General features: G+C 36.5%; 1 protein-coding gene across 5 annotated transcripts in view; it reads right to left on the bottom strand.

The window, feature by feature from the left end:
- Positions 1 to 24,550, bottom strand: part of fmnl1b (formin-like 1b) — a 72,141-nt gene that overhangs the window by 36,870 nt on the left and 10,721 nt on the right. For 3 of the 5 annotated variants that reach the window (XR_015775021.1, XM_088070223.1, XM_088070222.1), the window contains exons 2-24: positions 22,423 to 22,506; positions 21,837 to 21,920; positions 21,390 to 21,463; positions 20,575 to 20,658; positions 20,290 to 20,433; positions 18,604 to 18,712; positions 17,674 to 17,750; positions 17,404 to 17,497; positions 13,640 to 13,714; positions 11,521 to 11,631; positions 11,105 to 11,254; positions 10,152 to 10,253; positions 8,619 to 8,862; positions 7,877 to 8,140; positions 7,022 to 7,146; positions 5,037 to 5,239; positions 4,714 to 4,948; positions 3,953 to 4,021; positions 3,753 to 3,833; positions 3,322 to 3,451; positions 2,333 to 2,496; positions 1,633 to 1,734; positions 1,363 to 1,458 (exon numbers count right to left, since the gene is read on the bottom strand). Coding sequence is in view for 3 of the 5 variants with exons in the window: in XM_088070223.1 (XP_087926349.1) it covers positions 1,363 to 1,458; positions 1,633 to 1,734; positions 2,333 to 2,496; positions 3,322 to 3,451; positions 3,753 to 3,833; positions 3,953 to 4,021; positions 4,714 to 4,948; positions 5,037 to 5,239; positions 7,022 to 7,146; positions 7,877 to 8,140; positions 8,619 to 8,862; positions 10,152 to 10,253; positions 11,105 to 11,254; positions 11,521 to 11,631; positions 13,640 to 13,714; positions 17,404 to 17,497; positions 17,674 to 17,750; positions 18,604 to 18,712; positions 20,290 to 20,433; positions 20,575 to 20,658; positions 21,390 to 21,463; positions 21,837 to 21,920; positions 22,423 to 22,506 (2,901 nt within the window). In the remaining 2 variants the exon portion in view is untranslated. The remainder of the gene's footprint in view (positions 1 to 1,362; positions 1,459 to 1,632; positions 1,735 to 2,332; positions 2,497 to 3,321; positions 3,452 to 3,752; positions 3,834 to 3,952; positions 4,022 to 4,713; positions 4,949 to 5,036; positions 5,240 to 7,021; positions 7,147 to 7,876; positions 8,141 to 8,618; positions 8,863 to 10,151; positions 10,254 to 11,104; positions 11,255 to 11,520; positions 11,632 to 13,639; positions 13,715 to 17,403; positions 17,498 to 17,673; positions 17,751 to 18,603; positions 18,713 to 20,289; positions 20,434 to 20,574; positions 20,659 to 21,389; positions 21,464 to 21,836; positions 21,921 to 22,422; positions 22,507 to 24,550) is intronic. The other 2 variants (XR_015775022.1, XM_088070224.1) reach the window with 1 other exon arrangement.

Raw genomic sequence — 24,550 nt, 5'->3', positions numbered from 1 at the left:
ATGCACATTAGTTTAATCCTTGTTTTTGATTGTGCAGAAAATAAATGAAACTTCTCTCTTTGTCTTTTTGATTTGGCAACAGTCACAAGCAGTTTCCTCATCGTAACTTGTCTTTATTGTTCATTATATTCTTAATAGAGCTGTCAGTGTTTAACGCATGGACCATAATTAAGGTCTGAACGTAAGGCACCAAAGTAACTCAGCTGATCGGACTGATAATTTAAGGGTAAAACTTCAGTTTAGTAAACTTCCTTTTGTTCTGGTTCTGTTAAGTTGAATTATATTTTGGTTGTCTTAGATTTAGTTACTTTAGTTACCCCTCAGAGCCGTTTTTGTTTAAAATGTTAACCTGATTTTCACCCTGACGTAAAAAAAAACCTTCTGTTCTTATAAATGAATATTTGTTGTAAATAAATCACTTCATTTGTTACCACCTGACAAACTTGTCCTCGTGGCTGCTTCGGACTTGAGGGAAACGGGTTTATCATTTTGTGTCCTGGCCACCCCTCAACGGGGAATAACGTGATTTGGGGGTTCGTCTGACTTTTTTCACGTGTGGTGAGTTTTGGCCCGTTTTTTTGGTGTGTGGGGGAATTGTTGACATTAAGCTGAAATTTGATGTTAATTGTGGAGTTTTCCAGATCAATTACTTACCTATTTTTTCACATTTCCTTTTTTTTAAAAAAAAGTTTTTTTATTTTCTATTTTTTGTGGGGGTTATGTATTTATTTATTTATATACATTTTCAAGTAATTTCTCTGAATTTTTACTATTTTCTGTCTAATTTCTGGCTCATTTCCTCTAAAGCTGCTCACTGCCTTCATCGCATGTTTTTGAAAGAAATCAAACCTATTTGCCCAGGCTTTAAACGGTTAAATCTAAAAATAAAAAGAGATTTTTTAAAGCAGCAATTAATTAGGATTTTAAAAATTAATTGTTTGACAGCTATAATTCTTTACTTACTTTTTCAAACGACTTTATCTTTCAATAAATAACAGCGTTGTCAGTTTAACCTGGTTTTATTTTGCTTTCCTTTCCTTCCTGTTTTTCTCTCATGCAAGTAAACAGTAGGATTAATTTAATTTATTTTATTTTTTCGTTATGCAAACTGTTTGTTTTAAACATCACTTTCAGTTTTATCTTTAATTATAAATGTTGGTTTGTTTTTTAGCCTGTCTGATCTAATGACTCATCTGTGTTTCTTGTTCCCAAATCTTAGCAACTAACTTAGTAAGTACAATATCATTATAACTGGCAGAAACTGTGGGCAAAACTTTAAAAATATGACCCGAGTTTCAGTTCGCAGGAAGTCTATGAATACCTGCAGCTGCTTGTTTTATATTTTTAGAAAGAACAAGTTACCTTATTGGCTGTGATTTCGGGTTTGGGTGGCGTCGTCGGAGCTTCACAGTTCGGGACGTGCTGTTTCTTCCTCTGCTTGTTCTCCTGCTCAGCTTGCTGTCAGAGAAAAAGTATTTTATTTCACTTATCTGCCCCTGAAGGTCAAATAAGAAGCACATTAGCTCACAGATTGGGCTGTAAGTGTACAGTAATATCCGTTTTTCATTATCAGTGAAGCAGCTAGTTTCTGCTCATTCGTGCCAGGAATCAATAAACGGAGCGTCGTCTGACCTTGTACGCTTTGATGAATCGGACAAAGACGGGGAAGAACATGGAGGGCGGAGTCGTTTTAGAGTTCTCGCCAAAGTACTCCACCGCCGAGTCGTACACGTCCTGTCAGACAGAGACAAAAAAAACAAATCTTCACATTAAATCAGCAAAAATAAAAGAATAGAAGCTCTTTGAGATATTTGCATATTGTTTTGAGATTCTTAGTCATCATTAGTTTGAGACTCTATGTCATTGCAATAATTAGACTATTAAGATTTTATTTTTTTAAGATACAGAATCACTGTTTTTAGGTACAAACTAATTTCTAGATATTGTGTCATTATTTTTTAAATACTAAGTCATTTATTCATGAAAGTGCCACATAATGTTGTGATACTGAAGACATTATTTTGACATTCTGTCATTAGTTTATGATGCGTCCTCTTTATTTTGAGAACTTTTCTCTTTATTTTGAGATACTTCTCATTTGTCATCATTTTATTTTGAGACACTGAGTCATTGCAATACTTGGACATTATACAAGATACTATTATCATCATTTTAAGACAATAAGTCACTATTATGCACACATTTGAGAAAATTTCTGATCATAATCATCTTTTTTTATTACATTGGCTAAATGGGCTTCCATAGAGGAGTGTGTACACTACAACAAATCTCTCATGTGATTTAGTTTTATTTCTATCTTAATGAAACTGACCTGAGCCGTTTTTCCATCAGCTATAAGCGAGCGGAGCAGCTCCGTGTTGCAGCTGAGGAACGTCTGCAGGACAGGATTGTCTTTTTCCACAGAGAACTCCCTCCTGGTCCCCTCCATGCCTCTCTCCAGAGCACGCACGTCCTGCAGGATGCTGTCGATGGAAACTACGGAGACAAGAGAGCTCACGGTCATTCAAAAGGTGAGTTCAGTTTAAGGCTCTTATCATAGCTGATAGTGCAGTCATTAGAGTAAGTGGATTTAATGCTGACGTCGAGGTCACACTGTGGTGTCAGGGTGAAGCAGAGATAACAAAAATTTGGAATAAAGTGATTTTCTACTGTCATAACTTCTCTTTAACGTTTGACACGTTCATATCTGCAAAAATGTGAGTGAATTAACAACCACAGATCCATTCAATTCCAACTTAAGAAGTTTTTTAGACATAAAATTATTTCCTGGAGAGAAACATATTTGTCACATTGTCTTAAAACAATTTGACAAAAGAGCAGATGATAATCAGATCAACAATTATAGAAACATCTAATAATATAATATATAATACCACCTTTTGATTCTTTTGTTTTTAATTAATTTATTTTATTGTTTGTTTTTCTCTCCAAGGAGAGGGGAGGTCTACATGACAGAAACTTTATGATTTTTTTTCTCTTTCATATCATATTTTTTTTTATTTTATTTTATTTTTTGTTATTGTTTGTTCCTCTTAAAGTTAAGGAGGAGGGTCTACATGGAAGAAATTAAATGTTTTTTCCCTTTTTATTCTTTAATTTTTGTTTTTCTCTCCAAGTTGAGGGGGTCTACATGACAGAAGTTATATGCTGTTTTTTTCTTTTTATTCTTTTGTTTTTAATTAATTTATTTTTTTATTTATTGCAATTGTTTTTTCTCTTCAAGTTGAAGGGAGGTCTACATGACAAAGATTATATATCCCTTTTTTATTTTTTCCCCAACATCTCCGTTCCTGTGCTCACCGAGCGCTGCCTTGTCCAGGAAGTGCAGCTCTGTGTAGAAGGACTGGACCTCTGGATATTTGTCCTGGATGATGCTCTCGATGAAGTGCAGCAGTGTCTGTCTGCGGTCTGTCGATTTGGTGTCTAACAGCTTGGAAGCAGAAAACAATAAACAATTAAAACAGTCGAAAATGAGACTCTGGTTGAAGATTTTTGCAGTTAAAGTGATGATACGCTGTTAAATTTCACAGCCTTTTTATTGAGTCAGTAAATTTTATTTAATGTGCCTTATGAAGCAAGAGTTTAAAGGGGCATCACAATAAAAACAAAAAAATAAATAAAACAGAGAAACAGAAAATAAAAGACTTTAAAACTGTGAAGAAGTCAGACACATTATAAAACAACATGCTCATGAAAGATATATATTTTAACATCTTCTTGAAAAAACTCACCATATCTAAACTCTGCAGGCGGAAGCCGTACGCTGCTCCTCGCTTGCTGCTGTTCATGTAGTTTCCAAACGCTAAAATGATCTTTGAATCAGAAACAGAGGCAGAATATTATAGTTTATATGTGCAAAAATCAAATCATTAATCTGTGCACACAGAAGAACGCACTTTATTCTTAGGAAAGTTAACACTTCCGTACTCACCTCGAGGATTTTCTTCAGCTTGTTGGAGGATTTGATCGACATCGAGGCGGCGATGATGGCGTTCAGTTGCTGCCAGAAGGAGATGAAATTATTAGGATTCATTTTTTGATTCTCAGGCAAATATATGAACAGAAATTCAAACAGTATAAAACTAGCAGATCATAGAAGCATTAATTCACATGGAGCCTCGCGTGTTCAAATGTTAAATTATTGACTAAACAAAATCTGTTGCTGACGTTTGAAGGCCAATAAGCTGAATTATTAGTGTGGAAGTTTAGTGCTCATTTTCTGTTAATTTTCTTTTACTGATTTCTTGATAATTTTGGGCTCATTTCTTGCTAAGTTACCTCTTCTCTTCCTCCCATGTTTTTGAAAGAAATAAAGACAATTTACTCAGGTTTCAAAGGGAAATCTTTTGTATGGAATTTTTTAAATAATTTTTTAATTTTTTTTTTTTAACTGGTCGCTCATTGCAACGTCTCGGCTACGACAACTTTGTTTTATCAGGATTTTTCTCATAAATATATGAGTTTAGTCATTTTATATTACAATTATTTTCTCGTAATTACAAATTTATTCCTGTAATTTTATGACTTTATTCTGGAAATCTCAGACCGGATTTTTGTGGCGTTACATAAAACAAATTTTTCAACGATTCATGTAATTTCCCATGATAAAAGAAATCTTTTATCGGGTGACTTTTTCGGAGCAGAAGCAGACAGTTTCAGTAACTGAACCCTCCCCGCCTCTCGTGAGCTCACCGGCTGAATCAGCTGCACGCTCTCGGGGAAGTTTCCCATGAACGTGAGCGTGCTGATGCGTTGGGAGAGCCGCGGGATCTTGCTGAAGAGCACCATGAAGCGGTCCTCCTCGCTGAGCTCGTCCAGGGGCCTGCCCTCACACTCGTAGCTGTGGATGAGCTTCATCTCGTACTCTGTGGGGATGAAACGCTCCAGCAGCTCCAGGAAGTCCAGGCTCAGAGCTCTCTGGTTGTACCTGCGGGGACGGCAGCGACACTCGTGAAGAATAATAATAAAACCGGAACATCAGATGATCTGTGGTCAGGTTATTCTGATAACTTTACGTCTCTATAGCACAGCAAATGTCAGACGCAGCCATCCCCTCCTTGCGCAGCGTGATAGCCAGGTTTTTGGCTCTGTTGGGCTCCATCAGGGACACTTTACTGGGAGTCTTGTGGGCCAGTTTCATCTTGAGGGTCCCGAGCTCCACAGGGGCGGACTGCGCCTTCGTCTTAAACTGCTCCTCAAAAGTCGCCATGTTCAGCTCCTGAGAATAAAAGTACACATAAACAAAATTCAAACACTCACAAAATTTAGGTCAATATGTCAGAGGAGGCAGAGGACCCCGCCTAATGATTGGCTGCTGCTTCTATGGCCACAGTTTGCTGCCAAAAGTTAACCCTTTAACATGTATAACAGCATCAGACGCCTTTCACCAACATTTAAGACCTCTGAAAACTGAGAAAATCTGTTTGGTTTCTTTCAAAAACATGTTAAAAAAACATAATGAGCAACTTGGCAATAAATGTCCCAAAACTGTAAAAATTAGTAAAAGGTGACAATGAAATTATCTGAAATTAGCTGAAGGGAAATTATTAGATAATATAAAAAAAAATTAGAAAAATGTCCAGAAAGCTATATTTATAATTCTCTTCGTCAGATATTGATAATTATGTTACAGAAAAAATAAAAATAAGATATATATATATATATATATATATATATATATATATATATATATATATATATATATATATATATAATATTTAATTTTTTAGCACTTTTTTAAGGTCATTTTATTTTTTTCTTTCAATTTATTTTCTTATTACATATTATATATTCATAACTGTTTTGCTTATAATCCTGTAATTTTCTTATAACTTTTAACTGATTTCTTGCTTTTTTACTTTTTATTATATTTCTTGTTAAGTTGCTTTTCGCCTTCCCATGTTTTTTAAATGTAATCAAACCAATTTAGGGTTAAACATTGTTTATTACTGAGCACTGTATTCAACCTGAATATTTTCCAGGTATTGAAAGAAAATGAATTTGAATTATTTGTGTCTGATTTTGCCTGATGAGTCTGAGATACTATAAATGAATGTATTTTTGAAAGTTAGACAGTGTGAGTCAGTTGGTTTGAAACTTCTGATCCACTCGTCTCGTTCCTACGCACCCGTCTCATGAAAGAGACGCGTTCCTCTGTTCTTTGTTAGGAGCCAGAATGAAAGCGTATTCAGAGGAGGTGTCGTGCTGTCGAGCTTCAGAAGCTCTGATTTATACATCAGCGTTAAGAGGAAACATTAAGGATTTCTAAAAGTTTTTTGTTTCATAACAAACCTGACTGAAAATGATCATGATCAGAATAACACAGAAAATAAAGCACCGTTGCTAAAGGGAGTAGATTTTCTTTCTTTTTTTTGATGCAGACAGTCTCAAATATGTCAGTGATCAGCAGCTACATTGATTTTGACAGGTCACCTAGTGGAAATAGCATGTATTTCCTCCATATAGGTCAAAATGACCTCATCAGGTGGAAAATAGTAAAAACTACAAATTCCTAGTCAAAAGCCCAGAATGACACCCAGAAATAATACGATGCATCTTTTTCTGCTCTGATGGCTGTGGGATCAAAAATGTCAGTTTGAATGGGTTTCAATGGAGCATTTTTGGACCTGAACAGTCTGAATGTAACTATTTAGTTTCCACAGTGTATTTTAGACTTATTGTAGGAGCTGAGCTGCAAATTCACACATTAAAACAACAATATACAATCTTGCCAAAATTTATGGCATTTGCATAAACACAGCCAAAATTAACAAAAAAATAAGAACGAAAAGAGTGTAAAAGGAACCAAACAGTCCCTAAAGGGTTAAATTAATAAGAAACAATAAACAAATTCTTAATAAACAGAGAGGAAATATTTAATAACTGCAAAGAAAGACTCAACTGTGAAGTTTAGTTTATGCAGTGTGCCACAGAGACGGAGACAGAGACGGAGACAGAGACAGAGACGGAGACAGAGACAGAGACAGAGACAGAGACACACCTCTAAGACGTGCTCGTCGTCCAGCTCGTTGAAGATGGTTCCTGCCACCTGGTTGGATTTGAGCGCCTGCCAGTTCAACAGCGGCATGCGGTATTTGGTTTGAATGGGTTTCTTCTTTTTACAACCTACAAGAAAGAACGAAAAAAAATCAAAATTGTTCGACAAAAAATACTTTTCTTGAATCTTTTTTTTTGGTCTTTCGGCATCCGAAATTGTTTTTATATTAAAGGGTCTCAAACTAAAAAGTTTATGAGCACTATACATTTTTTTACAAAAACATAAACTGCCAAAATACAGAAATGACCTTTACATGAATGTTTTTACACACCTAACATACTCGGCACAGTATGCATGCTTTTATTCTGAAATATGTACACACAATTGCTAATTGTTTACTATTACTGTATTATTATTTTATATTTTAATATGCTGGTGCTGGAACTTATTTCTGCTGGCTAAAATGCTCTTTGAGCATCAGAGTGACGGTAATGAAACTAAAGTTTCTCCTGATGATCAATTAAGTATTTCTGACTCTGTTTTTATTGGTGGTTAAATAACAACATTGTTTCAGAAATTAGATAAAAAAATATATATATGCAGTATTCAAAGACACCTTTAAGTGCCAAGTTTGCAGTGAAGTTAATTTGGGAATTTGTAAACTTAATATATATATGTGTGTGTTAAAAATTGAGAAAGGGGCAGGAAATATACTGTAAGGTTGACTTCTTGACTGCTTTTTCGGACTTTTGTTTTGTTTGTTTATAATATGTTTTAGTCTTTTTTTCTGGTTAAAATTAAAGTCATTCGTTCATTCATTCGGTACTCCTGCCCGCTCCTCTCTGACTGCGGACTCACCTGAGCTCCCATCGGTCACATCCCCTGACGGCTGGGTCGCACCTCCTCCAGGAGGCAGCAGGGGTGGTGGAGCCGCTGGTGGAGGTGGAGGAGCAGGAGGAGGAGTTCCAGTTGGAGGTGGAGGTGGAAGAGGAGGAGGAGGAGGAGGTGGAGGAGGAGCTTGTGCTGTGGCTGACTGCAGAGGAACCTCAGAGACTTGAGGCTGAGGGTCTGAGGGGCCGGCAGAGTCCTCGTGGTCTGAACCTGAAGCTGCTTCCTCTTTGGCTGAAAGAGAAAAAAAGACTTTTTATCGTCAAACTCTCTAATCTGACATTTATGACGTCATTTATGATGACATCATTTATGACATCATTTATGATGTCATTACAGGAGGGACACTCAACCTGCTCTGCTTGGGGCGCCAGTTTTGCAAAATGACAGGGGCCAGGGGCCAGGGGCCAACCACAGCAGCCCCATAAATGTTTCTAGGATTTAAGACACCAAAGTGTCTCTTTGTGAACCTAAAATTCAGCTCGATGTGGAGGACAGACGGGTTTAAGAGAAGTTAAATGCTTGTCGTGGGTTAAATGTGACTCCTTCAGCCTCAGAGTGAATTTACTGGAGTCATATTGGGAAAACTGGTCCTCCTGTGAGAGAACCAGCAGCTCATTAGAGTCTGAGGTCTCTGCTGTGGATGTTTCTCTTTACTTCTGTAACAGACATTATTCTGGTCTGGAGGTCTGACAACATCAAGCGCTCTGACCTTTCTGCGTCTCGTGCTGGATGACGGGGACCACCTGAACGTCCAGCTGTCCAGAGGAGGTGCGCTCCATGCGGACCAGCCCCTGCTCCACCAGAGCCTGCACTTTGACCTCCAGCTCCCTCAGGGCCCGAGTACATCGATCTCTGTCTCTCTCGCGCTCTCTCTCCATCTCCCGTTCCAGCTCTCTCTCTCGTTCTCGCTGCTGCAGGAGGGTCACCTGGGAGCAGGACTCACGGAGACTCTCCTACAGGACACAACAGGACACACAAACAGGAGACAGGAGAAGTTCTGTGAAAATCAAATCCTAGAAATCTGGCCAGAAAATGACACCCCCGCAGCGCCTGCAGGACGCCCTGCAGCCCCCGTCTGTAAACAACTAATAAAATGAGAATTTTTAAAAAGTTTTACACAGGATGCACATCATGATATCGAAATATGCAATTCAGAGCCAAAACTGGTGTAAAATTAAAATAATACATATTCAATATACATATAAATCTTTGCTGGTCCAAAGTTTACTTTGTTATATGTGACGTCGTCTTGTTATATTATTTTTTATTATTTTTTATCGTCTTTTATTGCATTTATTCTTATAATTCAAAAACTTTTTAATCTTTATTTTTATTTTACCTGCCTTTTTTATGATCTGCCTGTTTTATTTACCGTTATTGCTTTATTTTCTTTATTCTTGTTGACCTTTCATATTCGCAGTTTGTTCTGGCCTTTTTGTTTGAGTGTTTTAGACTTTCCTCTGTTTGTTGATGTTTATTTTTATTATTCGCTGAGTTCCTGCCTTTGCTTTGTCTGTCGAAGCACTTTAAACAACTGTTTTTAAAGATGCTTCATAAAAAAAGTTCTTCTTCTTCTGATTATTTTTACCATCATTATTATTATTATTATTATTATTATTATTATTATTATTATTATTATTATTATTATTATTATTATTATTATTATTATTATTATATGGATCGGAGCCACTCAAGATTTACGCCTGCAATATGCTGCCTGCATGATCAGCGCTTAAACATCGCAGAACCTGTTGTTTTTTTGTTTTTGTTTTTTTCCGGCAACCACGTTAACAGGTTAGAGCGGCGCTGCTCAGGCGCATCTCAGCCGCCCCGCAGCCGCAGCACATCTACACAAACGCTGGCTCAATGATTTTATCTGTGCGCCGTGCGCAGGTGTCAGCAGAAATCGACAGTGAAAATAGTGTTTTGATGATTATACTGACTCTATACCTCTTTTTATTACAGTTTTAATGTATCACAGAGGTGAGGAAATACAAATATATGTTTTACTCAAACTTTCCTGCTTCTGTTTCAAAATCAAAGTCCTCTGACAACGTCTCTGTGGACAGAATCCCATCAGTTTCTGACACATGGCATGTTATTTTGAAATATTTGCAGGACCGTGATGTTGACAGTGCAGCAGCTGCATGACTTCATGAATGAGTGAAACAGAAAAGTACAATCCAAGCTGCACTTTTCTTTAATAAAAATAAAATGCAAACAAAAGAAGGTTGCACTCTACCTTTAGGAGCTCCACTTCCTTCGTGGTCTGAATGAGCTTCTTCTCCATTTCGGACATTTTCTCCATGGCCTCCCTCTCACTCTCCTGCAGCCTGGAGCTCAGCTGTCACACATCGTGATCACAAACACTGAATACAGCGAGGACAAACGTGCTCGTAGAGGAAAATGTTTCACCTAATAGTTTAATAATCTGTTTTCTCTGATATTGTTGCTGCTGCTCTGAGTGGCGTCTGCTCTGCTCCGAGACAAACTGCTGCTGAGCAGATGTGAGGTGACGGTTCTCCTGCAGGAGGAGCAACTCTGAGGAGTTAAAGGGATTAGGGCAGATTGAATCAGACTGCTTTTGTTTATTTGCCTTTTCTGGGTTTCCTGACTTTTACTCATTTGTGCTGTCACTAACACCTCTTGATTAGCCATCAACCAATTGTTCCACCAAAAAAAGCTTTTCAAGACTGCAGAGTGACGTGTTGTTCCTCTGACGCAAAAACAAGACGATCCGAGGGTGATAGGAATTTATTTTGAAACTTATACAGATCATCAGGAAAAAAGGGAGACAAAAATTGACAGTTATTCCAGTGCAGAAGATTTTTACTAGTTTTTTTTTTTATTTTTGGGGTAATTTCTTCTGTCGTTGCTCATCGCCTTCTTCCCTTGTTTTTGAAAGAAATCAAGCCATTTGCTCAGGTTTTAAAGGGTTAAACGCAGAATAAACTTACAGCAACAAAAGAGAGTGAGGTTGGTCACTTGACATGGATGTGCCTACACTTACTTTTTATAATTTTTTTTACATTAAAAAAAAAAAAGTGTTAATAGTATATTTCACACCAAAGAGACAACAAATGAAAACTAGCTCTGTGCTGTATCTGGTGCAATACACATATTACACACTGTCCTTATGTTAAATTATCCAATAAATGAATGTGTGTGTGTGTGTGTGTGTGCGTGTGTTTCTACCTGTGTGTTGTGCTCCTGCAGCTCCTCCATGTGCTCCAGCAGAGCGTTTTTGGTCTCTGCGTCCTCCAGCAGAGCTCCCACATCAAACACGTTGTCCAGGTAGGCCTGAATCTGTACCAGAAGCCTGTCGCTCTCCGTGAACTTCAACCTCTGCACACGCACGCACGCACACACACACACACACACACACACACACACACACACACACACACACACACACACACGCACACACACACGCACACACAATTGACATTTCATAGATCATTTAAAGAAATGTATCACCATGTTGTAACTAACAAACATAATACAAATGTGCAAAATGAACAACAGATTCTTCTGTGTGTGCTGAGTCTATCAGGATAATAAGGTTTGTATTTAAAGAGAATTTTAAGGGGGGGGTCAGAGGTCAAACTTGCCTCAAGGTAGTCGTCCAGGCCGTGACGGGTGAACTCATACTGCAGGTGGACCCTGAAGTTCATGTTCTCCACTGAGTGAACCACGATGTTGATGAACTGCATACAGGCCACCTGGTGGACACACACAGAAAATACCTCATTTATATTTTTACAGACAGAAGCTGCAACTCAGACAGAAACCTCATCTGCAAAGAGAGGTCTTTACTATGACTCCAGCTGTGATTATTAACCCTCTGAAACCTGGGCAAATTGATTTGATTTCTTTCAAAAACATACGGAGGAGGCAATGAGCAATTTAACACGACATGGCAGAAAAACAAGAAATAAATACGAAAAAAAATAGACAAAACAAACAAAAAAGAAAAAGAAAATAGTAAGCAAAAAAGTGATGAAATTTCTTTTTTAAAAAGTTTTATTTTTTCTGCAACATAAACCTAAATATATAATTTAATTAATTATGAATATAGTATCCTATAATAATTTTCCCCATTTTTTTCTACATATTTTTGCAAAGAAATCATTCAAACTAATCAACAAAATGATTGAATATAGAAGTAAAATATAGTTATAGGTTAAGTAAGTTATAGGTTGCAGCACATCCATGTCACCTTAACAACATCTATGTGGCTGTTAGTTTATACTGCGTTTAACCCTTTGAAACCCAAATTGACTTGATTTCTTTCAAAAACATAGGAAGAAGGCGATGACCCTTATTCCTTTTCTTCCCTTGACATCTTCCTCTAACTTTATAAATGTAGCTTTCTAAATCTATTACTAGAAACTTATAGAAATATTTCTCTTTTTCCAATCTTTATTTTATTGGACAATATCTTGTGAAGCTGCTCATTGTCCTTCTTCTTGTGAAAATATTTGTGAATACCTGTACTCCAGGTTTCAAAGAGTTCAATGATATAAACTGTTTGCACCGAGAGATCAAAAAATAGCTTGAAATTGTTTTCCTCATTTTTGACGAATTGTTTCCCCCTATTCTTACTACATTAAATGCATCAACATTAAAAACTCCTCAGTTTAGACTCTGCTCATTTCACATAATTGCACACAATCTGTGTAATTAATGCTGCAGGAATTCTGCCATTTTGCTAATGGCTCTGTCTGCGAGGTTTCATTTATACAAACTGATTATTCCTATTTTTCTTTTGCTTTATGTTTTTATTTTACAGAAAGGCAAAATTGAAATGTTTATACTGTATTTTTAACAACAGCACAAATTATATCCAGACAGGAATCAAACGTAGGTGCAGAATCTGATGTAATCTGTTGATCCCATTGATTTGATCGGGGTGTGTATGGTTAGTACCGGGGAGGAAATTAGGAATATTCATGTTTAAAATTACCTTTTTTTTTTTTTTTTAAATGGGGGCAGGATTTGATAACTATTTATGCCCCCTACTCCTTTTCAGACATGAAATACTTATGTTTGTTTACTGGATATGTCCAATGAGCATTCCTTTTTCTTGCTTATATTTTATTTTGTTAGGAAATGAATAATAATAATAATAATAATAATAATAATAATAATAATAATAATAATAATAATAATAACATTTATTATAATAATATATATAATTAAATAATTCAAAAGTGACATTTTTTCAGCTGAAAATAAGAAACAACACGAAAAAGGAATAAAACAAAAAAGAAAATGACTAGAAAGAGCTTAACAATAATAATAATAATAATAATGATAATAATAATAATAATAATAATAATAATAATAATAATTCTTGTAACATAGTTTTTAATATAAAATTGTGAGAATTATAAATACTTTTTGGCACATTTTCCCTGTTTTCTGATCATATCTAATAATCCCACCAAATTTATTTTCAAGGCATTTTCTTCTCACAAATCTCACAAAATTTTCTCAGGTTTCAGAGATTTAAATGCCTGTACAAAAGGCCTTACTTTACTTTTTTTCATAATTAACTTAAAGACACTCTGATGTGTAAAATTGGCGGATTTTCCCTTTAGTTACAGAACGATTTCACTGGTGGTACCAGCACCAGTATCATTTTATGAAACTCCTCTCGGTATATAAAGTTTAACTGCACATAAAATCCCGTATAACTGAGAGGCTCTTATTGTTTTTCAGATCTACCATGAAGTCGATGTTGCTCTCCTCGTGGCGGAAATACTCCATCAGCTTCTCAAATCTGCTCTTCTCTCCGCACACCTGAAACACATCGAGAGGAGAGAGAATTCACATCAGATCGCAGCAGAAAGTGAAATTACACACAAAAAATTATAGATTGTGTGTCAGATAAACTAGTGTAATGTCTTCTCCATGTGCACACACAGGGGGGCAGTGTGCTCACACACAAATATATATCTACAACAAGGATACATTAATGCATCTGAATATCAATCCATCTAAACTGGCTTTATTTTGTTCAAAAACACAGGAAAAATAATAACAAATGAACAACAAAAGGAGAAATGACTCAACGGTTAATGAGAAATCTGTGAGAAGTACAAGAAAATTAACTGAAAATCTGCACACACAAAAAAAATCAAAAAAGACAGAAAAAAAGAGAGTAAAACCAGAAAAATACAAAGCAAGTAATGACCTGGAAAAAATGCTTTAACAATATAATAATTCTGCAAAATAATCCTGAAAAATATTATGATATAATAATTATGAATATTGTTCAATAGACATTTTCTATCCATCTCTGTGTTCCTCTGCACACAGACTCTGCAGTGTGTAAATCAGTATTTTATGATCTAATTAAACAGTGCAGTATATTCACAGCGGAGGATCGTTAAGTTTTTGTTTTTGTGGTTGTGAATGCAGTTTCAGGTTGAGCTCAGTTCAGGGACAAACAGAAATAACAGCGATAATAAAACCAGCACTGCCTTTGCATCGTGGGGGATAATTGCCGTTACACACAGTCTTCGTTCTGCAAACAAACCGTCACATAAACAGGGCTTCAGTGCAAGTTTTTTTAGGGAGAAAAATAGAGAAAAATGTGGTTAAATTATCATTTTTTCTGCACTAACAGCTGAGCAGGTCCCCTGTCTCTGCGTGTTTGTGGTCTTTTCCTCTGCCTCCCCCTTTTTGCCCACTCATGTCCTCTAAATAATGCAGCACGCCAACCTGACAGCCTGCACAACCCAAAACAATGCCCACGTTCTGCTACTGAGGGACACATGAGCCAGCTGCTGGCTCTGCGCCCGCCCGCCCGCCCGCCGCCTCGACTCTACAACCAATCTACCGCTCCCTCCATCTCCCTCTCTCTCTCGCCCACACACACGTCGGCGTTGCTGCTGCACCAAAACAAGCGACACTCGCTGTGATACTCAAGTCACAGCTGAGGAAACTGATGCCGCACTTATCAGCCAGGTGAGGTGAGGACTCCTCACCTATTTTTTTGTTTTATTTTACTTTATTTCATTTTATTTTGTTTGTGAAGCACTTTGGTGTCTGTGAAAGGTGCTTTATAAATAAAAAAATTATTTTGCTTCTTTTTTTTCTTTCTTAAAGGATAAGTCCGCTGATATTCTGTGTTTCTCTTACTCTCAACAAATCCCATTAAAAGACCAAAAACAATATTTAATGTATGTATGTATGTACGATGACAGGTATTATGTGTGTTTTAAAGCCTGAAGTATCTTCTTCCTTTGTGCCAAAGAGCTCGACTGTCGTTCAAACACATTATTGAGCCACTCTGTGTCACTGCGTAACATGCTGCTTTAACACCATGAACACAAACTGTAAAATAAAAAACTTTTTTTTTTTAACATGGAAAATGATTACGTCAGATAAAAAGATTAAAATAAAATAAGATCATCCCCAATTATTATTATTATAATTAATTATAATGATAATAGTTAGAGATGCATGATAATTATCGACCTGATAGTGGGACTTATTTCGAATACGATTTTGGCCGATAAATAGAACCGATAATAATAAGCATAAATAGCTTTGATTTGGCCCGTGTTGCCATGGTTTCGCTTCTACAGTAGGACACGCCCTGCATCTTTTTTTTTGCAGAGAGAAATGAAAAGTCCCCTGGTGGTGCGCGTCAGCCTCTTGTGGTCAAAATGAGTATTACAAAAAGAAACACTTAAAAAAATTAGCCTTATTTTCCTCCTAAAATTTTTTTTCCTTATATTCTTATATCCTTATATTCCTTATATACACTATGTAGTAAAACAGACTAAAATGTATGAATAAATATTCAATAAATAAATGGATAAAGTTCAATTTAAAGCCAGAAGTAAAGTTTATATTCAGTCCAGCAAATTAAATCAATTTCTTTCTGTTTCTGTCTTGTGTTTTTCCCCCCGGACACTTAAATTCAAGCAGCAACGACTGAAGTCAAACTGTCTTCGAGAAGACGGTTCAGTCTGATTAAACTGTCTCTGACATTAAAGAGGCAGCTGGTGCCGGCAGCTCTGGTTATCGCCTCTGTGTCCGGCAGCAGACGTCAAATTCTCGCTGAGTACAGCGTCGCAGGGCAGGTTTCACTAATAATAGAGCCTCCTAGTTCAGGTTTACGCTCCTTTCTGTCGGCGCTGTTGAAGCCGCAGGGGGCCGACAGTTGCTGCTTTCTCGGGTGAAGAAGCGAGAGGGCCAAGGAGAGGTCAGAGGCACCTCCGCAAGTGCTTCACATATTTACGCCTCTTCACTCGGTTTCGTGCGCCGGCGGGACAACTGGGCCGAGCAGCTGACGGGGGGCAGGTGGGTCTGGGGATCCCCTTAACCTGCTTTTCAGAGCATTAAAGGGCTGCTGGCATGAGGCTGCTGTGACACCAACACCACTTCTATGTTAAGCTTCAGACCAGTTTAAATGATGTGGGCTGACTCATCGCTGCTGGTCTCTCTCTGCAGGGCCGTGCACACCGAGCAATTTAACTATAAAGTGCATACACTGTATATACTACATATATATACAAAGTATCTTACAAAATTATTGGAATTTTTAATTTTTTCATTGTCATTTTTTTGTTTTGTATATTTTTTTGTTTTACTCTCCTGTTTTGGTTTTTTTTTCTGTTTGTTTGATTTTCGTTTTGAGCAAATTTAAATTTGTACTTTTCACAGATTTCTAGTGAAGCTCTGAGTCATAGATAGTAAAAAAGACAAAAAAAAGTCCAGTGAACTATATTCATAATTATCGTTATATATATACGTATATATTAACAGAGTTGTCAGAATTTTTAAGCATTTGTTTCCAGGTCACTTCTTGCTTTGTATTTTTTGGTTTTACTCTCTTGTTCTCTGTCTGTTAGTTTGGATTTTTTTTGTGCCAAATTTTCAGTTAATTTTCTTGTACTTTTCACAGATTTCTTACTAAGCTCTGAGTCATTTTTTGTTGCTCATCACCTTCCTCCCATGTTTTTGAATAAAACAAAGCCAATTTGCAACAGAAACATATACATGTACATACACAAAAACACACACATATATACTCATACACATCACTACCTCTACTGTGTTTTTACAGCTCCAGTGCAGGACCTTTACAAGCTGCTGCTGTAATAAAAGTACATCTTTCTATCTATTTTGTGTACAATTGCAACCTCGACATATCAGACATAAATGATGCCTGATACAATTCCTTGATAGTGTGAGACAAAACAATGACCCTCAGCATCTCGTCTTAAAGGTGTAAAGGGCCATCACACCAAGAAGCATCGTTGTTGTGACTGTGTGCCTTAAACAGAGAAGTTGGAAATATTTTAACTTTTATGTGCACAAAAATAGCCAACAAATGCGTCGCGCAGCAGAAACGGAGGTAATGGTTTCACTGGCGACGTTTTTCTAGCGAATCGTCTCCGTGTGATCGCCTCCTAAACATTCCTGTGATATCTGTGATGTCTCAGATCATCGTGTCGGAGGAGAAATTTAAATACCTCTTCAAAGTTGTCGAAGGCGGAGAGGATGATGTCATGGCCTCCTCTCACCAAACACACGGCCGCCAGCAGCTCCAGCACCAGCGCTTTGGTCCTAAAAGGCAAAATGTATATATATTTATTTTAGATGTATCATGACGGTCTTTTCAGTCCAACTCTCCTCAGTATATTCTGTTTTTTGATAAAGTCGAAGTTACATCAAGTTAAAGTTATAACATCAAAGTCAGCTGAAAGGAAACACATTGATAAAAATATTTAAGTTTAGTTCACCTCGGGTTTCTGTTGTTGAGGCTGAGCGTGATCTCGTTGACACAGCAGGGATGCTTCATCACCAGGTTGAACCCAGTCTGAGACACACACAGACACACACACACATATACACACACAGACACACACACACACACACACACATATATACACACACACACACACACACACACACACACACACAATGAAGAACAAGACTGGTGTGTATAGAAAGTTATAAGACTGACTGCAATCACATTCAAAATAAACGTTATCTCTTATAATCTCCTTTTTGTTATTTGACTGTTAATATTGTTTAAAATATAATTTTTTCACATCAGGTGTTTAATACCTCATGAAGTCAATGTTCATCAGGAAAAGAGGAGAAAATGTCATTTTAAATAAAGGAAATTATAAGACATGATATAACCAAATATCAAATCTTGAATATATTTGGTGAAAATAATTTTTGCATTTTATTATTTTACTTAATATTTCATTGAAATTATTATTAATAATACTTTATAATACTGTTTACTTTTTAATACTATTTATATATTTATAAAATTAATAATACTGTAGTTTATTGTTTTAATATTTATTTCATTATTTATTTATATTATATATATATATATTTAATTGTTTTAAAGTCAGAATTGTTCTGTATCTCATACTTTGACTCGCACTTTTTTGTAACTAGCTTGTTTGTATGACTCATTTTTGACTTTGAAAGTTAGATTTTTATAAAAATCATTCTGAAAGTCAAAAAACTGTGACTCAGTGTCCCATTATTCTGACTTAAGAGTGTAAATTTGGACTTTTTGTCATATTAGTATTTTTTTTTAAATCTATTATTATATTTTCTTGGCAGAAATGGGCTTCCATACATATTTGCCAAACATGGCAAAATTCAACAAAAAACAAAAAAAAAAAACAGCTAGAGGTTTGAGATACCTGATAGTTCATGATGGCACGTAAACACATGATGCAGAGATGGACGTCGTCCGTCTGGCTCACAACACGGGACGTCCTCAGGGCTTTCCTGTTTTGGAGAGAGTTGAATCTGCAGGTGAGAGACGCTGCAGTTACGGCGCTGTTGTCCCTACACCTGCACTTATGATATCCTATTTAATAACCACCTCCGAGTGTTTACACACGATCTCTTTCTGTCAAAGTTTCTGCAGCAACGTGACGGCTGCGGTGATCGTATGTGATTGTATGTGTACGACATACATCAATCATCACTTCCCAAAATTACATCACGCACACAACAAAGTACACAGAGGAGTCGTAGATTGGCGAGGAAAAAATGAGTACAAACGGGAAACTCCCACTCCGTCTGATGACAGGTTCGACTGTTGCTCACACATTTCTCACATTCACACTCAAACAGGTTATTAACACACACACACACACACACACACACACACACACACACACAAGCCACCAGACCATGACAAGAATGTAGTTACTTCAGATCAGATGTCTAAGAATGTGAGTGTGTGTTACAACTTCATCTGCAGGCGAAATTTTCCCCGATAAACCTGCAGAGTTCATGTTCTCAGTGTTTCAACACGGCTGTAAGAACTCATTAAATTTAATTATCGTCTGTCAGCTGTCAAGTTAAAACTACAACTGCATTTCTTCCTTTGACGGTTTAAACATCAAAACTGTGAAATTCTGAGGATAAACTGACGTGGAACATCAACAATAAATCAAGAAAAAATTGTGCCAACAAACAAATAGAAAATCTCTTTTTTTTATTATGAACCCATAAATTAAATAATTTACTTAAAATAGAATTATTTATCTACTCTATGTTCATCTTAGATGTTCAAAATATTATTACCTTATTTCCATGTCATATAAATATATATTTTTTTAATTTTATTTTATTTTCTAATAAAATTCCAAAACAATTATTCATTCTGATTAATTCAGTACAATTCAATCTACTTTTTTTTTTTTTTACCGGTAAAAATATATAAATTGTATGTGTGTGTGTGTATATATGTACACACACACATATATGTATACTTTTTTTTTAATTTATTTATTTATTTTCCCAACTTGAAGACCAAAATAAATTTTAATTCTGATTAATTCAGTTTAATTCAGACTACTTCAATAATTTTATTTTTGCACAAATAAATATATCTTGAAAATAATTTGTATTTTTATCTATGTATGGGTAAAATAAGCCAGGACACTCTCTCTCTCTGCATGTGTGTGTGTGTGTGTGTACGACAGTATTTGGATATCACATGTACAGCTGTGTGTGTCATCTGTTGAGGGAGATGAGGAATGATTTGTGAGAAACTGTGTTTGTGCGCGCTGAATTTAATCTGTGCAGCAGATGAAGGATTTCTGTGTTTATATACGTGTGTGTGTGTGTGTGTGTGCGTGTGTGCACATAATTCTGTGTTTGTGTGCAGCAGTGTGTTTACAGTATGTGGTTACAGTGGTTCACAGCTGGTCCGTGGTCGTCAGTTTAAGGTCCGTTGCACAATGAACGACCATCGTAAATATGACATATATCGATACGGACAGATCTATCTGCCGTCACTCTCAGCCGGGACATCGACTCCTCGCCCTCTCGTGACGCCCTCGCTCCCATCAGCCCACGCTGGCCGTGCGTACCTGACTGTGAAGGCCTTGCTGGCCTTGGAGGCGCTGTGAGTCGGAGAGTTGCTGGCACTCCTGCTCAGATCTTCCACTGATTTGTCCACAGTTTTGTTTTTGTCCGTGGGCAGCGTGCCGTTGTCCAGAGTGTCCACATCGTGTCTGTGAGTCAGAATCAGAGTTTAGCTCATACAAACGTCGCCTGTGTGAGACACTTTGATACTGTGACTGTGTGCGGGAGATGAGACGTGCACATTTAAGGCCTGACTGTTTCAAACGCAGGTGTTCATAACTGATACTTACGTGACGGCACCGTGTGCAAAGGACAGATAATCCACCAGAACATCTAAACCCTGGTTCTCCTCGTTCAGGAACTCCTGAGCCCAGCTGCAGGGAGACGACAGGTTTCAACTCAGCCACACGAACATCACAACACTTCAACAGTTAAATGCGTGTTTGTGCTTTATTTTGTAGTTTTAGAGGACATAAGAATCACGGGTTGTTCTTTTCTAAAGTTTCAAAGTTTATGTTCATTATAAGGATCCCCTTTAGCTGACGCCTGGGGGACAAGCTAGTCCCCCTAGCAAAATTAAAGTGTCTAAGAAGCTTCTTAAATGCTTTCAAATTTGTTGTCTTTAAAAACAATAGAAGGAATATTTTAACGCTTAATTTAAACGCTTTACTTTGATAATATTTAATTTAAATTTGTATCTATCTGTTTGTTTTTGGTTGGTTTTTGTAGGTGCTGTTGTTGTTATTTATGCGTCAGTTGTTTGCTTCTTCTGTTTGAATTTTTTTCTTGCTGACTTTTTGAGAGTTTGCTTGTTGCAGTATTTGCGAACTATTGTTGTGCTGTCAGATTTTTAATTGCATTTGTAAATAATAATAAAACTTGTGAAAAAATTAATTAAATCCTTTTAAATTAACTTGATGCAGTAATTTACATTAAATACATAATTATCTTTATTCATTTAAAAGCTCTGTCAGAGTCGAGAACAATAAAAACTGTTGTATTTTAAGCTTTTGTCCAACTTTCATGGCCTGACTTTAACTTGTGTGATATAATCAGCTTCTGTCCTTTGAGGTCTGAAGTCTTTGGCGGCTGCAGCGAGACTCACCCGATGTAATTGGTCCTCAGGGAAATCTCCAACTCTCTCAGGATCTGAGTGGACTCCTGGACGCGTCTCTTAAACTGGCAGAAAACACACAGGACGGTCAGCAAACGCTCATTTATTCACAATATGTAAAAGATGCCAGGGCCGTTTGACGTACTGATAAAGAGTTTAACATGCTATAACAGTGCTTTTGTGTTTTTTTGAGAATAAAGGAGCATAAAAACCCTGTTTTAAAAATACACAGATAGCCTTAATCTCTCCCAAATATTCATGTAAACATTAAATGCCAGAACAGATCTGACAAATAATTCAGTGTACAGTCAAAATGTTTTCATTCTCCACCACAAAAACCAAAAACGTAAAGAATTTTATCAACTACATTTTTCACATTTTTAAAATGCTTTTATGATTAAAAAAAAAAAAAAAATGTCGAAACTTTGTGGGTTTTACCTTCCGACTGACCCCTCCGTGATCCAGATGACTCTTCAGCTTCTCCAGATAAGCAGATGGTGGATTTTTTACTTGAAACCGCTCCTGAAGATGCAGAGAAAGACACACACACACACACACACACACACACACACACACACACACAGTAATTATATTTGATTGCAGTGCTGCAGTGAGAGCAGAGGGGGCTCACAGGCAGTTTGATTACACAGCGTCTCTTATGCAAATAGAGCTGATCTTAAAAAGACGTTATTGTACAGTGATGCAGCACTTTGATTCAGCTCAGGCACCTTTAACCCTTTATTGAAACGAGTCAGCAAAAGTTCACGGGGATCAAACTTTGGTGACAGGTTGTTACAGCCCTCCATGCGGTTACTACGGCGACATGCAATATTAATGTGCCTCCTTATGTGTTTGTGTTTGTGATGTTTGGTATTCACTCTGCACCGGTCGCTGTATTGATCGGCCTCCACTGTTTATTCTGCGAGTCCATAAAACACGTGCCGTTAATTGGCTGATTTTCTAAAGGAAGCAGAGTGAAGATCCCGCTGATGGACGCGGCTGTAAATCCAGAGCGAAGACTCACCTGGTCACAGATCAGGTCCCACTTCTTCTCGTTGTCGTACTGACTGAGGATCTTCACCTTGTCTGGAGGGAGATTCATCGTGTTCTGAAAACACAGAAGAAGAAAAAAACAGAGTGAAACGGCAAATCTGTCTAATGGAAAATGTAAACCTGAAGCACTATAGCAAAGATTTAAGAGAACGAGAAAATTACCCCAAAAAATACAAAAAAATAAAAATAAAGAAATGCATGTTTCTTTATCCCTGTAACATAACCTAGAAAAATATAGGGAATAGGTGAAGTGCAACTTAACAACAAAAAAATAGCAAGAAATTAGTAAAATAAATACAAAGAAATGAACTGAAAATAAGCAAAAAAAGAGCCAAATTTTTTTTTTAAAAATGTCTTCGGTGTAACACAACTTTTAAAAAACGTGAAAAAGGCAATGAGCAAATAAACACGTAGCCCAAAAAACAGCTAGAAATTAGTAAAAAGTAACAAGAAAATGACCTGATCATAAGCACAAAAAAAATGAACCCCAAAAAACTGCAGACAAAAAATGTTGTTGTTGTTGTTTTTTTTTTATCCCTGTAACAAAGCTACTAAATATATAATTATTCTGATTATGCATATATTTCTCAGGACATTTTTCCCTAGTTTTTAAGACATTTTCCAACATTTCTCCCTCTTTTTAAAACATTTTTTATGTATTTTCTTTGTTACCATTTACCAATTTCTTGCCATTTGAAAGCCATTTCTTTCAAAGTTGGTCATTGCCTTTTTCCCCGTGTTTTGAAAAGAAATCAGACCGCTTTGCTAGGGTTAAGCAGATTAGTAATAAATACAATTATTTAAAAAAATAGCCAAGAAGGTCAGTGCAATAAAGGAATAGAATAACATTAAGTTTGATCATCAATAAAATAAATAAAAACAATAAAAAAATAACATTTACAGAGAATAAATAAAATAAGAATAAATAAAAGATTTCAAATGACGGCAACAGAGAAAATTCACCTGCAAGAACTTGTCCACAAGAAGCTAAATGCATTGCAATATTTTCTAAAATGTCTTTGCAGATTAATCAGGAATGCTCATTTCGCCTCCGAGTCTCTGACTGGTTGTCTGATTCAGTGCCGACACACTGAGAGCAAAATGTAAACTAACGTTTTCTGGGAGCAGACAGCGTCCTGTTGGCAGTGGAAAACTAAGGACACTAATTAGCATCTAAACTGAGTAATGTGGAAAACTGCAGGCATTTTTTTAATTGTTCAATGTGCTCCTGTCAGCTAACTAGTTAATAAATGATCTACTGTCAGCCTGAAAACTGCAGTTAGAGGTGCACTTTCCTCTGGTGGTGCAACACAAGACTCAACAACATCAGCTGGGAGCCTAATTATGTCTCAGGTTGCTGTCCGCTGTTAGTCAGAGACACCGTGAGCCAAAGACGGAGGGAAATGACTCACATTTTAAGCAAAAAGACACAAATTTATTGAGTTAGTGCAAAAACCGTCTTTGTCTACAAAGCCAGATCATCAGTGGCATTCTGGCTGATGATGAACAGACAAGGCAATGTCTTTAAAACAGAAAAACTTTGGGGCCCTATAATCATTCATTTTAATTGAAGTGTCATTACTTTTTTTGGCCCATCACACACAGGATTTTAGGACAGTGTTATTTAATAATCATCCTCTACTCTTGCATGGACAAAACAAAGTGTGGAAAAGAAAAAGAAATAAAACACAAAATGTGGAGACAGATCTGCATCAGGGAGGCACGATATTGGATTTTTTACTGATATTCAAAATGCCAATATTAAAACAACCCATCTAACAAATAACCAATACCAATATATCAATATATATAGTATAGCAGGCCAAAGAAGTCATAGCATAATTTGCCAAAAAATTTTTAAAAATTATGTCAAAAAGAAAAAATGCCTTACTATAGTAACACACAAAAAAAATCATAGTATAACATGTCGAAAAACTGAGAAAACCTCATAATAGAGGACATCAAATAAATGGAAAATAAAGTCATAATATAGCATGTAAAAAAAATCTTAGTGTAGCATGTTGAAAAAAGTCTTAGTATAGTATGACCAAAAAAATACAAAAAAATTCATGGCATAGTATGTAAAAAAAGAGAAAAAG

Source organism: Plectropomus leopardus, chromosome 19, assembly GCF_026936395.1.
Source record: "Plectropomus leopardus strain MGB_pleo_1.0 chromosome 19, ASM2693639v1, whole genome shotgun sequence".
In the NCBI taxonomy this organism is placed as follows: Eukaryota; Metazoa; Chordata; class Actinopteri; order Perciformes; family Serranidae; genus Plectropomus; species Plectropomus leopardus.
The sequence above is the reverse complement of the archived record's forward strand: the minus strand, read 5'-3'. Positions and strand labels throughout refer to the sequence as shown.